The 17,601-nt window shown below is 47.5% G+C and overlaps 1 protein-coding gene across 2 annotated transcripts in view; it reads right to left on the minus strand.

Annotated features, from left to right (window-relative positions):
• GNB1 (G protein subunit beta 1) overlaps positions 1–17,601 on the minus strand; it is a 59,214-nt gene that overhangs the window by 19,499 nt on the left and 22,114 nt on the right. The window contains exons 2-3 of one of the 2 annotated variants that reach the window (XM_087820061.1): positions 6,372–6,420; positions 888–988 (exon numbers count right to left, since the gene is read on the minus strand). In XM_087820061.1, coding sequence (XP_087676187.1) covers positions 888–944 — 57 coding nt within the window. In that variant the 5' untranslated portion in view covers positions 945–988; positions 6,372–6,420. Of the gene's footprint in view, positions 1–887; positions 989–6,371; positions 6,764–17,601 lie in introns of those variants that run through there. The other variant, XM_016216850.2, reaches the window with a different exon arrangement.

Below are 17,601 nucleotides of genomic sequence, written 5' to 3' on the forward strand. Positions count from 1 at the left end.
GCTCTGGTGACCTCAGAACTCCGTACAAACACGTGTTACAGTGATGCTCTGGCAGACGGCTGGAGCCTGTGGGTGACCCGAACTGTCAGAGGAAAACTCCTTCACCAGATGACACACATCTACCTGTGCGTGTCTTTTCTGCTGTGTCCAGCTCTTTCTCTCACTCTTCCTATCAACAGTCTGAGAACAGAAACAGCTACTTGTATTAAATGTTTCTTTCTCTAAAAAAACACCCGTTAAAGCACTGCCTCACGAAACTGGAGGAGAGAAGAGCTAGCTCCTCTAACCCACGGCTCCCCCACGAGCATGCCCTGGGCTCTGCCCTGACACCGAGCACCAGGCAGCACTGGGCGACTCATGACTCTGAGAACTGCACTTGGTTGCTTTATCGTCAGTCAGATGTATCTGCTCTAACGGCCTATAAAAGTGTCGACTCCAGTGACCTCCCTGAGGAACACTGTTTTTCAGAATTAGGAACAAGTCAGGCACACCTAAAATACCTTTTATTGTTGTTAATACTCCTATTTTTAAACAAGTCGCCTGCCCTCAACTTAACAGTCACAGGGGACGGAGGCGGACACCACACTCTATGCAGGGACCAAAAGAATGTCGCAAAGCTAATTCCAAGGTTAAGAAAAAATGTACAGAAAAATACTTTTAAATCACACGGAAACATTTTTATATATGCAAATAATGATACACTAGAAAAAATCCTGAAAATAATGAACTAGGCCAAATAACGGGGTCTGTAATTAGTGACTCCAGGGCTAAGATCTGACCTCAGTCCAAGACACTGAAATCACCCTATAACCCATCTCTCCTCAATCAGCAACACTGGACCTCAATGCACATGATTAGCAAAGCTGAACGCATGGGCAGCTACGTACTCGGATCTGGTTTTTCAGCTGCTCGGCCTCCTGCCGCAGCTGGTCAAGCTCACTCATCTTCTGACCGGAGTGCTCTGCAACGCCACCTCAGAGAAGCAGATCTGAAATGAAACAGCACAGAGAGTCAGTCAACAGCCCAGCAGGTGGCTCAGCTGGAGTGTCACCCTTTACACCCAAAGGCTGCGGGTTCGATGCCCAGTTAGAACACGTGTGGGCGGCAACAGATCAATGTGTCTCTCTCACTCAGACGGTTCTCTCTCTCTCCTTCATCTCTCTCTAAAATCAGTAAAAAAATATCTTCCTCAGGTAAGGATTAAAAAAAACCTGATTTTAAAAAAGTTAATAAACAATGGCTGAGTAATTAATGAAGCAGGCGAGAAAAGAAAACTGAAATTTTGAGACCTATGGTTTCATTATAAATCAGAACTTATAAAATGCCCACAAAGGCCTGGGTTAGTAAAATACAGTTTATATCATTCACTAGCATTGTACAATGACAATGTCTAAGAAATTACTACTCAAAAGATGGTGGTCAGTTAAAAAAGGAAAAATCTGTCATGTAGCATTTTTCAAGGACCTGGGTGTCACCAGAGAACCCAAGGAGCTGAAACGGACATCAGAACAGCTCACATGAAAACCCAGGTCAGGAAGCAGGTACAGTGGTGGTCTGACGACCCAGTACCTTGAAGCCACATCAGTGACCTTGAATCCATGGCCACCAGATGTCAGCATGCTCACATGGCAATTCTTAAGGATAATATGGTGCCCAACAGGCCTCCGGTTCAGGGGCCACGTGCTCTCCCACCAACATGGACCTGGGATCCCAGCAGGCAGAACCAACATGGCGGGCCTACAGCTCAGGCCCATCAGGCCCACCCCCCGCAGCCTGGTGCAAAGGCCTGGCGGGACGGGCCCAGGAGCAGGGCAACAAAGGGCAGGGCTGGCAGCACAGTTCTCTGGGATGGCACCCACGCTGATACAGTCTTAGAAATGTTTCTGATCAAAACAGCTGCTTCAAAAGGCTATGCTGCGGGGGGTGGGGGGCTTGGCTGATGCAGACTACCTGTGGCCTGGCCCTGAGCAGAGCCATCTGCTGTGGGAGCCGCGCCACAGACGTGCCCATTGATATGCTGGTGAACTCCCTCCCATTTGCACCAATACACTCTAAGGAGCAACTTGTGAACTTCAATGTATGAAATAATAACCACGCCAAGAGAATAGGAAGTGATTTCAAAACAAAAGGCCACAAAGTCCTTGGGCTCAGGGACACCTGCACCCCCTCCAGCCCGGAACCTCCCAGCACTCAGGTGCTGGCGAACGGGACCAGGTTCTTGCAGACAGCCCTGCACAGCGGGCACTTTCATTCCAGCCCCCCATCCCAAGTCAGATAGCTGTCCTCAGTCTTATAAGGAAGCTCCGCACCCAACCCTTCCAGTCGACCTGGAGGAAAGTAACGCTCAGGTTGCTACGAGGCACATGGACTTCCACGGGTGGTTGTGGTCAACAAACAACTTCTGATCCTAAGTTAAACACTAAAAGGCTAAGGTAATTTTTAAATTGAGGACTAAAAACAACAAACTCCTTAGGATCTAAGGAAAAGGAAGTACTTCCCGAGATGCTGGGGTCTTCAGGTAACATTAGGTGGGATAACTCCCAAGATCTTAATGAAGTGTCTCCCTTAATTAGACATGCCTGTCCGCACCCACTGACAATGGCATACAGGATAACCCCGCCTGCGGACAGTAAAGGCAGAGGAATGAATTTACTGAAAGCCGAGTATCTCTATGTTGAGAAGCTCCCTTTAACTCAGTCACTTCACTCAATTTCAGCAGCAGCGATACTGGACCTGCTGACCTAAATCTTCAGCCCTAAGCAGAGGACAAACCAGGCCTGTGTCTGTCTCTCCCATCGGTGAATAGCACCGATGACTGGCACTGCCTCTGGATCGCAACCCTTTCTGCAACCAGTGCTCACACTGCACCAGGTGAGCTCCCACAGATCCCTGAGAACAACATGCAGACAGACACCCAGAGAAATGCTCATCACTCATTAAATGGAAAACAATTTGCAATAACTGTAGCTATTTTAAAAGAACAAACTATACTTTGTTTTAAAATTTTTAAAAGATTAATATCATTTTCATGAGAATCAGTGGTCATGTCTTTCTCTTGGTTTCCAACATCGGCAGGCAGGGCAGCTTATGCAGAACCATTAGGCACGTTCAGAAGTCTTACTTACATTGGCTCGCTTTTGCTTTTCTCTTCACTATCCTCAGTCCCCCAAAGCCTTCTGGAAACCCTACCATCAGGTCCCCAAGGCCTGGGCGCCTTCTCCCCTCCTGGTCAAAGTCACTGTTAAGCTCCGGTGAGCTGATTCAGCGCACTGACGGTCTAATCCACTAAGACAGACCTGCTGAGAGGCCCCCTCTTCTCCTCACGACCCACATCTGCCACCGGCTCTGGTTCAGAACTTCTGTTTTGGAAATATTCTGTGTAGATTTTAAGTAACAGAAAGCAAGCCGAAGCGGTCTGCCCCTACACTAGATTACATGCAACATTTCTGTAGGTCACTGTTAGCATCACTTTTATTCAAGTACTCCCCATGAGCAGCAATGTGCTCGGGCGGCTCCCCATCATCACCTTGTGATGATGTAGCACAATCTGTCTCATCAAGACTCTGCAGATCCAGGAAGCACATGTCAGTGGCGACCCCAGCTCAGCACCCCGTAGGTATTGTACACTCACTACCAGTGACACTCAGGCTGCAACTTTGTTAGTGTATCAAAAACCAATGCCCACTCCTGGTTCTGCCACACATGAGGAATGCGACTAGCACCAATCGCTTTGCTCTGGTGTTGGTTGCGACATCAGAAGGTGTTCTCTCCATCACAGGCGGAGAGGAAAATTAAACAAGGCAACTGGAAAGTGCATCATCAGTCCTGCTGCAATCAGACGGTAAAGGGCACCTCTCTACTGGGCAGTGCGCACACATGGTGTTCACAGGAGGGCAGACTGGGGATACCTGGCTGCCGTGGCTCTGCTACTACACTGAATCTGAAACTTCTAAAGCCAGAGCCAGCCCACGGAGCCTCCCATCACATGGGCAGGAGTCTCTGACTTGCTCGGCCACACAAGGACGGCACCTCACCTCCAAGATAAAGCTGCATTTTGATACAGGAGCTGGCAGGAGGAACTGAAATCAATTTCATCCGCTTTTCTGTTTTTCTTTCATTTCCAGATCCAAGTTAATCTCCAAAATTAAGAGTGAAAATCCAAAGGGCAGTAGGCAGCCCAGTCCCATTCCTATTACACAGGGTTCTAGCAATACCATGAGCGACACGGGGCAGAGGACAGAGACATCGCCATCTGTTCAGGTGTTCCTGCCTGAAGGGTGTTCCTGCCTGAAGGGTGCAGGAAAACATGCAGTGCAGACGGACACTCGGTCCAGCATGAATGACCCACAGCCTCTCCTGGCCTTCAAAGGTCCATGATGACATGTTTAATAAAATGACAGGTCAGAATTCACTTGAAAACAACCAAGAAGAGGGTAACGGGCAAGGGCATATGCAAAAGAAGACTGGTAGCCCTGGCTGAGTAGCTCAGTTGGTTGAAGCATCACACCAATACACCAAGGTTACGGGTTCAATCCCCAGTCAGGGCACATACAACAATCAACCAATGATGCATCAATAAGTGGAACAGATGCATGTCTCTCTTTCTCTCAAATCAATAAAAGTAAAGAGATTAAAGAGGTTAATTTTTAAAACAGACTGGTGGTGAAGGGTAACTGCTTTAGTCTGGTGGTGGAGCACCTGACACTTGTTAACTTTTGTATTAAAATAGTTGTGAAGCATACACAACTTTCCATTAAAATGGTTGTGAAGCATACATGATTTAGGATCTTGACTCAAAACCCAGACGTACAGACTTTATAGAGAAAAGCAGGGAGATCTGCACGTGGTCTGGGTTCTGGCAGCATGGAGGAGGTGCTGCTCTTCTGTCTGGAGACACCCGAGACTAAGGCCTTCCTGTGGGATGTGCTCGACACTCCAAGACAGGAGGAAGAAAGGAGGAAGGAAACTAAAACTGGCAGAACTCTGTAAATGCTGGAGCTGGGTGATTACATAATATTGCTTTTACCTATATTTGACCATTCTCAATACATTTTTTTAAAAAAAAATCACTATTTCTTGGCATTGCTTGGCTACATTATAAGCACATATTAACTCTCCTGGTTTTGAAAGTGTGGGTGCACAGGCACACCATGAGCAGGCCATGTCACACGGTGACATTTACCTGTGATGACATCACCCTGCCGAGTTAGCCAGCTGTTCGAAGACACAACTACGGTACCTCCCAAGTTTGTCTGAACAGATGAAAGGCTAACCTTGGAGGCTTAATGTCCGTGTTGCAGAAGCGGTAAGGACTGGCATTAGGTGTGGATGGCACTGGGCCACTGCGTCAGCCTCTAGCAGATCAGAAGTAGTAGATCAGAACAGTCCATGAGCTAAAGTAAACCGTAACTAGTCCTCATAGCAAACAGCCTTCTTTTCTACAGGCCTAGGCGCTCGCTCTGCTCAAGAGCCTGCTCAGTCACTGCTTCTTTACTGGATGGTTTGTTTCCTGACAGTGAATTCTGAGTGCTTTGCTCACTCTGGATACAAGTCACCTCGAAGACAGGTGACCCGCTCAGTCTCCCTACTAGGCTGTGGCTTTTCATTCTTGTCACAGGCCATGAGGAGCAGTGTTTGGCATTGGTGACGTTCTATCCACAAACAGCCTCGTATGGACGGACTGTGTCTCTGACGTCGTGACAGAGTGATGTTTGCCTGCTGAAGCCTTGATAGTTCCCATGGTTTCTTTTACACATTCTCTTGTATAAGGTTTACATTCAGGTCTCTGATGCACTTTGAGTTCATTTTTGTGCATCAAATTCAGTTTCTGCATATAGTACCCAATTGTCCAAGCACCTAATTCATTCAATTTAGTTTTGCTTTTTAACTTAAAATTATTTCAATTTACAAAGAGTGAAATAATAACCCCTCACCAGACTCACCACCCCCACCACTGACCCGTTCGCTTTCGCTCCCCCTTCTAGAAACGTGGGATGTTTTCTGAATTGTGGGGCCTTACCTCTCTCTCTGTCACCTGCTGGTAGTCCAGCTAAGATATGACCTGGGAAAGGGCCCTCTTGCTTCCTCATGAGAGAAGCTGGAGAAATACCGCTCTCATCTAGAGTGTGAGCCATAAGCTCTGGGACCCTAACCCTCCCTGCTGAGCACTGGATGGAACCTGGATGGAGCCTTTGAAGAAAACACCCTCCTCAGGATCAACTGGTCTGAAAACCAACTCTGGGCTTAAAAAGAGAGATGGGCAGAACCAGGTTATTTAAAAAAAAAAAAAAAAAAAAGGAAAAAAAAACAACCTGAAGAATTTGAAATATTGTACTTTAAAAAGTGATACAAATTAATCTTTTCAAAATTACCTTAATTCAGAAGTACTTTTGGTCTGGTCTCCGATTCATGTACAATTGTCTGCAACAGACAGAGAGAGGCTGTGTTAGCCCAGCACTGCACTCAGGGAGAGGAGCAAGTGTCCGTGTAGACCACCCCCTTCTCGCCCAAATCACTCTCCTTCGTACTTAGTATTAATTCAATATTTAGTTCTTCAGTGTGGGGGAAAAAGAAATCTAATCTCAATTTATCTTTTTTAAATCCTTAGAAATGCCACAGGGAAAATACCGAGCTAGACTGAAAACCGCGGGTGGGGAAAGGTGTCGAGAATCCTGCAACTAGAAAAATCAGTTAACAACAGAGAAGCATCACTGCAATTCAAGAAGCTCCCGAGTCATCTCACCCAGACTCCTGTCCACAGGCAGAGGATCGCATCTGAACCCACTGGCCAAATGCTGCCTAAGGCAGGAAATCCACTTGGAAACACTTCCAGTGCCCCCTGCTGCTGAAGAGCCCCCCAGCCCGGCCTGGGTCTAGGACGGAGTCTAGGGGACCAGCAGACACCCCGAAGCCAGGATGGAAGAATGTGAATCCTAGATCCCTGCTGGAAACCTGCTTGTTCCCTCCGAGAAACCACATCTCCACACATTTGAACATGTTCCATAACCTCTTCAAATTACACTGTGGGAAAAGACCACTTCTGGGTGTTTCAGGCTACCCCACACCTGTGGATTAACTCTATGTTTTGTAAGTCTACAAACCCACGTGCACACATCTGGTCAGGGGCCAGGAGAGGTATCAGACACTGCAATGTCCCCCGGTGAACTGTGAACTCTGTCTTTATTTAACAAAATAGTTTTATTTTCGAATTATGCTGCTTGCATTACTGGGTTTTTTTTGGCAGTGAATGTGTGTGTGGGAGGAAAACAGGTAGGTGGTTCCTCAAGATGTTAAAGCAGAATTCCATGACCCCACCATCCCACTCCTAGGCACATGCCCAAAAGGGACTGAGAACAGGTACCTGATGCTTGTGGAACCCCCAAGATGGAATAGCATGCAGTCACAAAGCGGAGTCAAGCACGGACACGCCCCCACATGGGTGATCCCTGAAAACATGACGGTACATGGAAAAGCCGGTCACGTGTTATATGGCTGCACCTACATGAAATACCCAGGACGGGCAACTCTACAGACAGGTGCAGTGGTTGTCAGGGGCTCTGTGCACATGTGAGATGAAGAATAGCTCAGTGGGTACGGGGAGCCTCCTGGGGTGATGGAAACACTCTGGAACTAGGTGGAGATGGTGGCTGCACAGCACTGTGGATGTGCCACTGAACTGTCCAGTTTAAAATGGTTACTGCTGTTATGTACATTTTATGTCAAAAGAGGGAGAAATAGGAAAGTGCCAATAAAGACGGTTAAAAAAAACAAACCAACCAGCAGTGTGAAAGCAGAGGCTGGAGGCCCCAGAAATTTTAAGGGCTCACCCCCCGAGCACTCTGAGGGAGCCCTCTGCAGTGCACATCCAAGTCTTCATTGAGTGGTCTCACCCTCAGCTCCGCAGTCAGCCAGCCTGAACTGTCCTGTGGTGGGGCTGCCCTGTCCTTGTGGGATCCTCAGTAGCACCTGCTTCCCCCTCTGTGCCAACCAAAAATGTCTCTAGACACCACTGGATGTCCCTGGGGGCCTGTCTAGGTGAGAGATACTCATTTTAGGTGTCTGTCACAACGATCCCAACCTCCAAATACAAATCCTTCAGATTTTCCACATGAGAAGGCGGGTAGAAGAAAGAAAAATAGTAAGAAAAATGCATCCTAGTTTGCTAATTCAAATGCTGAAATTGCCTTGTGGCTCCAGACAGGAAACAAAATTAGTGCCCTGGTCTTTGGAAGGAGCAGTGAGCTGATGCCCCGGCCTGGAGCAGGTCCTACCCTCCTGCTCCTACCATAGGTCATGGGGTGGGGGGAGCCCAAACCACCTCAGCCTCTCAGCCAGGACGCACAGGAACTTGGCTCAATCCTGAATCTGAAAAAAGGGCATGAAGACACTTTGGGGAAAATGGAAGAAATATCATAGTGTGGATTAGGCATTGTTGGTGTCACAGCTCTGGATGCAGAGGTACAACTGTGGAAATGTCACAGAGTATCTGTGTTCTGGAAACATCAATGAAACAGTTCCCCAGACAGCAGAGGGAGACACAGGAACCGTGGCCCTGAAAGGCGGCAAGTGATGAAATCTGGTGAAGGTACTGTTCACTGACCCACTGTTTCAAGTTTCTATAGCTTCAAATTATTCAAAATTAAAAGTTGGGAGGAAGGAAATAATAACATCAATAAAGGGCAAAATAAATTTTTTAAAACATACCTCTGAAGCTACTGAACAAAAGGTGGGATGACATGAAGTTAGGGTCAGAGGTTTGAAACCCGTGTCTGTAGCTGTCTTGACTTCCCACTGACCACACAGTCAGGAGAGGCCTCTTCAGCCAGTACACATGGCACAGTAACATGCCCACGGCTAACACCACCTCAACGTATTTTTAAAAAAAAAATACATCTTTGCCCAGCCGAGCGTGGCTCAGCGGTTGAGCGTCGACCTAGGATCCAGGAGATCGCAGTTCGATTCCCAGTCAGGGCACATGCCTGGGTTGCAGGTTCAATCCCCAGTCAGGGGAGTGCAGGAGGCAGCCGATCAATGACTCTCTCATCATTGATGTTTCTCTCTCTCTCTCTCTCTCTCTCTCTCCCTCTCCTTTCCTCTCTCTGAAATCAATAAAGATATATTAAAAAACAAAAAACGTCTTTATTTATTTCAGAGAGAGGAAGGGAGAGAGAAAAACATCAATGGGAGTCACTGATCGGCTGCCTCCTGCACGCCCCCTACTGGGGATCAAGCCTGCAACCGGGGCACGTGCCCTGACGGGGAATCGAACTGAAATCTACTGGATCCTAGGTCGATGCTCAATCGCAGAGCCACGCCGGCCGGGCGCCTCAATGCATTTTGGTTTTAAGAGCAACCCTTTAAAATAAATGAGTTGCTATTCATTTTTAATCTCCACATTTACGTGGTTCGCCTCCCTGTAACAGTGCTCACTGTACGAGTGTTCTCCTTAGGTTCAGGTGTTGGCCTGATCGTCTCAAAGGACCCACTTCCATTGCTGGGAGTCTCTCTGCTGTGACTGTCTTCAACCTCAGGAGCCTGCTCCTTATTTCCTTCCTCAGCCTGCTCTGAATTCAGTGGGCTCCTCCCCCAGGCCCTAAAGGCAGAAGCTTAGAGTGGCGAGACCGACCTTTGGTCTTCTGTAGTGAGTGTTTCATGCTATGAACTTCCCTGTAAGTACTGCTATGTCCCACAAACGTTATGTTTTATTTGTTTTCTCTTTCATTCAAACTAAAATATTTTCAAATTTCCCTTCTGATGTCATCTTTGACTTAATTTCTAAATACATGGGGATTTCCTGGCTAGCATACTGTTAAGATTTAGAACTGAAGCCCACGGCAATCACGGTCACTGCACCGCCATCAAGCAGCTCTGGCATCTGGACACCTCCCCGGCTGCTCCGTCCATTTCTGTGCCTCTTAACAGTGGAGCACTTTCTGTATCTCTCACAATTTTCTGTGGAGTCCAGAGCAGAATGACAGCACCTGTGCCCAGACACTGGTGCGGAGGGCTCAGTCCATCTGGTCTTTAGCTGAGTGGTGTCTGGCTCCACATTCTCCAGAGAGAAGCTGCCTTAACTTTTATGAGGCCAGAATATTTTTCTTAAAATTGCTGGCCTAAGAAGAAATGGACTTCAGGCAAAAAAGCAAACCATTGCGCTTCTGCTCAAAACTCACATTCATGTGAGGATGAAAACAGCTCCACTTTACTCTGGCAGAAGGTGTCTGTCCGACGGGCGTAGACAGACACGTAAAGGATTCTGCACTCGTGAGAGTTCTGTGCTGTGCCCTGCACACAGGTCTCTGTGCCCTCTCTACGGGCGAGGACAGTTGCTCCACAGCTTCAGAAAGTCCCTGGGAAGCCAGTTGTCAGGCATGGCCCTGGGGGTAACAGAGGACACTGTCTGCAGGAGTCCAGCTTCCCGAGAGAGGCACTGAGAGCGTAGTGTCCACACTGCCTCTCTCCAGGCAGGACGAGCCCAGGTCCACAGGCATGTGCGCCGGTCACACGAGGGACACATTCCAACAAAAATCAGTCTGGCTAACCCTCACTGCTGACTAATAATTTCAAAACGTGTTCAGTTGTTTTTTTAAGATTCTGTACTTTGCTGTGTTTGTTAAATATTTTTAAAGACTTCACTGTGGTTTACATATAGATGCAGGGAATCTTTTAGAGAAAAGCAATCTTAGAAATTTTTTCTATTTTGCAGAAAAATGCCATTACACAATGTGCCCCGAAAGGGCCTCTCCAACGTTCTCCCAGTGCAGGTTTTGCCCAGGTGAGCAGCTCAAATCCTGCCATGAAAAGTAGCTCTGGCCCTGCTGGAGCAGCCCTGCTGGCTGGGCGCTGTCCTGGGCACCGGCAGGTCGCTGGTTCGATTCCTGGTCAGGGCACATGCCCAGGCTGTGGGCTTGATCCCCGGTGAGGAGTATCAGGTAGATGTTTCTCTCTCTCTCCCTCCCTCCTTCTCCCTTCCTCTCTCTAGAAATCAATAAAAATAAAATAAAAAAGTAACTTTGCCATCAAGCACAAATGTGATGACTGAGCACCCGATGTGTTTCTGGGAGAACTAAGGAAACTCAGCCAGGGAAATGCATCGACAGGGAAACATATGAGGACAGCAAGGGGTGAACATGTCACATTCAACACAGCTCCTCCTTACAGCGTCCACAATTCCCTCTAGAACCACCTCAGCTTCCTGACTGGGAACATGAACCAAGGGCCCCGCATAACCCACAGAGAGGCTGGCAAGTAAGACCCCAGAGGTCCCCAGGTGGAAGAAACTGGTGCTATACAAGGACCAAGAATGGCAGGAGACTTCCCAACACAGCACCAGGCTGAACAAATTCCAAAATGGAATTCCATACTCAAGACTGTCAAGTCTAAGGTCAGAAAGAAGGCATAAAGTACGGGAAGCTACCAGAGGATATTTTCCCCCAAAAGGGGGCAAATGAGGAAGACACCACATCCAGGACTCAGGAGACATGGCTTCCTCCTCTGACCTTTCCCAGTCCTTACGTGGGGCTCCTCATTCCGACTCCAAGCTGGTGGCTGTGCTCTGATGCAGCACCGACGATCCAACAGAAATCATACCAGGAAGGTCAGCCTCAGCCCTCGGCTGTGTTCAGGCAAGCTCTAAGCCAGTGCTCAGCTCTAAGTCAGTGATTTTCACCTGGAGTGCCACAATAATTTTAAAAACATGCAATATCTATTTAGTCAGGGCCACTGACCCTTTTTCCTAATAAAAGACCCTTTTGTCTAATAAAAGAAATGACAACAGCCAGCAGGACAGTAGCCATTTGGTGTGCATGCCCCATCTTGAACCATAAATATATACGTCCCATTAGTTGCATCTTATTGGTCACATAGCATAACAAGGTTGCATATGATTGGTTAATTCTTAGTACCAAAAATCCTTATGGCAAATACAGGCACCTGATTTGCTTAAAAGTCACTTTGGAGTAGAAAGGGTAGGTAATTACTTTTTTTTGGGGGGGGGGGTAACAAATCAAAATTATACCTATTTTTTGGTTAGATTGGAAAAAATATATTTTTTGGCATGCTTCAGAATTTCAGCAATTAGTTGCCATGAGATGAGAAAGGCTGAAGGTGCTGCTCTAAGCATTCGCCTGTTATTCACCAGGTCCCACAACTTACTGTAGCCCTGACGGCACAGCCGTTCTATGAGGGATAACTAAGCTGATACACTCTACGCCACCAAACTAGACTTTAAAAGTATAGCTGGAAACTTAATAAACTGATGAACAAAACAGATTCAGTAACTGGAAGCATGGATCAGACTGGCGAATCTCAGAGGGAAGGGGAGTGGGGAGAGGTTAACCAAAGAACTTATATGCTTATATGCATAATCCATGGACACAGACAATAGTGTGGGGAAGGCCTGGGGAGGGGAGTGGGTGCAAGTGGAAGGGGTCAATGGGGGAAAAAGGGGCCATCTGTAATATTTTGAACAAACAAAATAAAAGTATAGCTGGAAAAAAGATATAGCACAAATTATTTTTAATCAGCAATAAAACTTACCAAGTACCTACTATGTACACGCCAGGTGTTAAATTGCTAAGTGCTTTATACCCACCACCTACTTAATCCCTCAGAAACCCAATCACATGTGCACTGTTACCACTCCTGGTAATTTTAATTCTGTAAAGTTACAGAAAGCACCTGAGGCAAAGAAAGGCTGGTAACTAGCTCAGAGTTGTGCAAAGAGTAAGGGGTGAGTTAGATTATACCCAGCAGTCAGAGTTGAGCTCGGGGTATGCACTGACACTACACTTACTGCAAATTTTTTAAAAAGAAAAAAAAATCAGGTCCAAAAAGTAAGATTTGTCCCTTTGGCTATACTTCTTTCCCTCTGCTCAGATGTTCTCTGCCCTCTCTCCCTCTACCAGGAAATACCTCTCAACCTCAAAGAGGGCTTAAAGCCATGTCTTCCCTGCACTGTCCCAACCGCCCTCCCCAGCTAACTGCGCTCCCTCCTGTTCTCTGATCCATTTCCATTTTTCTATTTTCTAGGCTGCAAGGACTGTGCCTTCTCTGCATCGCTGCTTCATGCACTTTTTTTGGTGGGAGGTAGGGGGAATGGGGGGGATCTATTCAGCTTCTAGAGCAGCCTTCCTAAGAGCTGTCCCCACGATCCTTCTTCGAAGCCCATCCCGGGACGGCCCATGGCCCAGGCAGCATGTTCACAAAACAACACTCTGCCTCCCCATCACTCTCCCATGGCAGCTGACCAGACAGGCGAGGGGCGGGTACCCAGCTTTCAAGTCAGACCACACACACTCAATCCCCAGTAACAAGGAAACTGAGACCATGATCGGCACAGGCTCTGCACGTCGGGAAGGGAGACATGAGTTTAAAGGCTGTGGCTGGCCACCCTTTGTAACTGGACGGGCAGCAGAAAGACAAGCATCAGAGAAGCACGAAGGCCCACACTGCCTACTGCCCGCCCCGGTTCCTGCCACTTTGCAGGCCCCTTGACATTCCAGCCCTAACTAATTCTCCTTGTATTTTCCTTAATCTAGAGCTTCAGGTGGTTTGTTTCTTGCAACCAAGTCAGTCTAATAAAATTATCTGTCCATAGACATAGACAACAGTATGGTGATTACCAGAGGGAAAGGGGGGAAGAGGAGGCAGAAGAAGGTAAAGGGGGGAAAATGGTGATGGAAGGAGACTTGACTTTGGGTGGTGAACACAATGCAATATAAAGATGATGTATATAAAATTGTACACCTGAAACCTGTACCTTCATTAACCAATGTCACTCCAATAAATTCAATTAAAAATTCTCTAAAAAGCAATCACCTGCACACTATACCTACACCAGCACCAAGCACCACGCCCCCAATCCTGAGGTGTGTGCAAGTACGTACGTGACCTCCTCACTAGGGCTTCACCAGGGGTCTCTGAGAGGGCCCCAAATTCCCACGTTCCTATCTTCCACCCTCAAGTCCTTTGCCTCCAATGACACACCTGATGTCTCCCACCTGGAGGACGGCAACAACGAAACCTCAGCCCTCCTGACTTGACCCACCGCAGCCACAGCTGACACACCTCATCACTTGTTCCTCCTCAACCCATTCCTACTGGCCAGGAGACCCCATTCCTTCGTAGTTCTCCCATCTCCTCGCTAGCCCCTTTCCCTGACTGCACCCCAATTCCTAGAGTCCTAATACGGCAACGCGCTAAGGCTCAGTCCCCCTTTGTATTCACAGGCCCTTCCTCCCCAAACCCACTCACAGTCCCTTTACTATCCTCCTCAAACAGTAGACTCAAGAAGCCCCTTCACACCACGCTGCCCCTCAATCCTATCCACCCCCCACCCCCCTCCCTTCCAGCGCTCCACCTCTGCCTGGCCCACTATTAACTTCTCCCCCCACCAGCTCTCCCCCTCTCGCCCATCTTACACATCACTACCTGACTTATCTTCCTGAAGGACAGCTCTGACATCTGACGCCTCTGCTCGTCTTGAAATAATCCTGCAGCAAAAACCAACCTGGCCTAGTTTAAAGCCCCTCTACCTTTCCCACCTCACTCCCAGGACTCTGATTAAGTCTGAGGAGGGACAAACACACACCTACTTGTACTTACCCCCCCCCACACACACTCTCACACAGTCTCACTCCCTCTCTCTCTCTCCAGGTGACTTGGGTGCTCTCTGCCCGTTGTGGCCCAAGATCCTGACCACTGGTCTCGCAGACAGAAATTCTAGAAACACGAAAGCATTTTTGCTGTGATTAAAGATATTTTTAAAGTGTAAATACTCTCCCACAGTCAAGAAAAAGGACATGCTTCCAAAACGTATAAACTGAAGACATGAGCCTCATATTTCCTGTAAAAACTGAAAACAGAGAAGGCACCCTGAACTGGAAATGTTTCTCCAATGCCTCCCTTACAAGGTCTGTGACTTACTATGGGAACAGGGAGGCGGGCCTGAGACTATGAGAACGGCCAGTGCTCCTCACAACTAAGCTCGGCCCAGGTGTACAGGGACGGCCAGGCTGCACTGAGCAGGACATTTACTTGCAGCTGGAGGACACACAGAGCCACAGGAAGCAACAGTACTACACCAGGGCCAATGTTTTGGCCTCAACGCCTGGGCTCCTATTTGTGAGCCTTCCTTCGTCTGTTGGCTCCACAAGTGTTTACACAGTCTCAAGGATGGGCCAGGCACTGGCTCAGGGGCTCTGATGTCAGCAAGACATGACTTCTGCTGTCAGGGAGCTTACTTTCCAGTCAAGGAGGCAAAAGCACTTAACTTTGAAACACCAGATGCAGTCCAGTGTTACAGGAAAATAAAAGTGGGTGAGGCTGGGCAGAGAGGGGTCTTTTATAAAGGGTGCTAAGAAGGTGTGGTGATGTCTAAGCAGAGTCCCGAGGAGAGGGACTGGCAGGTGCAAAACTGACGTGTCCTCCTACTTAAAATTCTCACCCACTTAAAGCACGCACTCATAAACCCTGCCACTCTTTACTTCTGGATACAACAGAAGTTGACTACTTATTTCCTCCATTCCAGGACGTTTGGTCCAACTGCTGTACCTCTCCCAAGTGAAACCTTGTTGGGACAAAAAAGCTCAGTGGTAAAAAAAAAAAGTGGGGGTGGGGGTGGGGGTGGGGGGCACAGTAAAGAAGCCGCAGCAGTAAGAAAACAGCAAACATCTGTTTTAAGGAGGACCTACACATTTCCTCTTGGTCTCAGACTTTCCTTCCTAATTGATCTTCAAGTAAGAAATGCTCTAGTAAGATAAAATTCTTTGATCAAAGAACCATTAGTTGTGGAAGTCGCCATGCTTACCGAATATGAGAAAACCAGACTCTGACAACCAAATTCCACCCAAGTTATTGACTAGGAATGACTGGAAAGCAAATGAAACACCCCCCCCAATAGCAGGAATAATACACACTAGGTCACTGTGTTGAGTACAAGCGAGGAGAGAACACTCTGGAAGTTCCTGGTATTTGTTTCCTTGGCCATGACAGGGAGGGGCCCCTCTCTTTCCATAGAACTGGACAATGTGAACCTGTTAGCCCAAGAGCGTGAGGTGAGAGCCTTGACGGGGAGACCAGGAGGACCTCCAGGTCACAGAGCTCAGGACAGAAACCATACCCCTATTCCCCATCCTGCCTCAGTGCCCAGGCTCTGCAGTAAAGTGGCCTCCCACATACCTGTTACACACTAGGTCCCTGACTTCTTGACGGTTTTTCTCCTCCAGTCCTACCTAATGTAATAACTAACAATTTGCTTGTGCGCTGGATGGTCAAGAATATAAATTATGACAATAGGTGGTTTTTCTTTTAAGGCCCAAAGTAGCATTAATTCTGAGACTAGGAAAGAGGCTCGTGTACTGTTGAACCTTCCAAGGGAATTATCCTAGAAAACAATAACACAGTAACAACATTCAAGAAGGCCAGGTGACATGGATGGCATATTTTGATTTTTAATCATTTCATGTATTTTCACTGGATAAATTCATTGTCTAATTATCTGTCTCAAAGTCCTGTTTGGCAATGAAAAACCTTTAAAAAAACTGATATTAACAACTGCATCTTTTGAGAAATAATTAATTCTAGAATGAGAAATTAAAATGACTCCTGATTCCCCCCAACCCCTCTTCCCCTAAAACAGTTTAACCTGTCTAGTCAAGTTTCTTCTGTTTGCCAAGAAGACAAAAAAAACCCAGGGAAGTGAAGAGATCTGACAGGTCCCAGGACAGGAATGAAAGATATGACAGGTCCCAGGACTAGAATGAGAGAGATCTGACAGGTCCAAGGACAGGAAGTAGATCCTAGGAGATATGCAACTGGGAACAAGAAAAATGGAACAGGCACCAGAACCCACCCAGGGCTGGCTGTTTTCCTGGGTGCACTTCCTCTCTCCTTCTACCACCCCCCTCTTTTTTTTTAATCACCACCCAAGGATATTTTTCCCATTGCTTTTCAGAGAGAGTGGAAGGGAGAGAGTGAAACACAGATGTGAGAGAGACAAATCGATGGGTTGCCTTCTGACCACCCCAACCGGGGCCGGGGATCAGCCTGCAACCAAGGTACATGCCCTTGGAACTGAACCCAGGACCCTTCAGTCCACGGGTCAATGCTCTAACCACTGAGCTAAACTGGCTGGGGCCTACCACTCTCTCTCTTAATCAACCAAAACCACCTATAATTCCACATCCAATGTCAGCTGCAACCATTTGTTTCTGAAAAGAGTCCTCTGTGCCAGCTCACTGGCTTGCTGTCCTCAGGCCCAGTGACCCATCAGCTGTGGGACAGGGGAGAAGAGACTACGGGTGGGGTCCTGCCACAGGGACATGGGTAGACTCTCCAGAAGGGAAGGGTAGGCCAAGCAATGATTTATGGTATCTTTAATACAGTAACAAACCTCTCCCTTTAAGTTACGTAAGCATTTATCTCTTCACTGTGGCTCCATGTAACTATCTGAAAAGGATGAGTCATAGAGTATCATACACAAATCCACATACTGTATATACAGCTAACCCTTGAACTAACTATGTGGGTCCACTTATATGTGGATTTTCCCTAACTGACCCATACACTTCAAACCCGTGCTGTTCAAGGGTCAACTCAACG

Source organism: Miniopterus natalensis, chromosome 9 (assembly GCF_054644295.1).
Source record: "Miniopterus natalensis isolate mMinNat1 chromosome 9, mMinNat1.hap1, whole genome shotgun sequence".
Taxonomy (NCBI): domain Eukaryota; kingdom Metazoa; phylum Chordata; class Mammalia; order Chiroptera; family Miniopteridae; genus Miniopterus; species Miniopterus natalensis.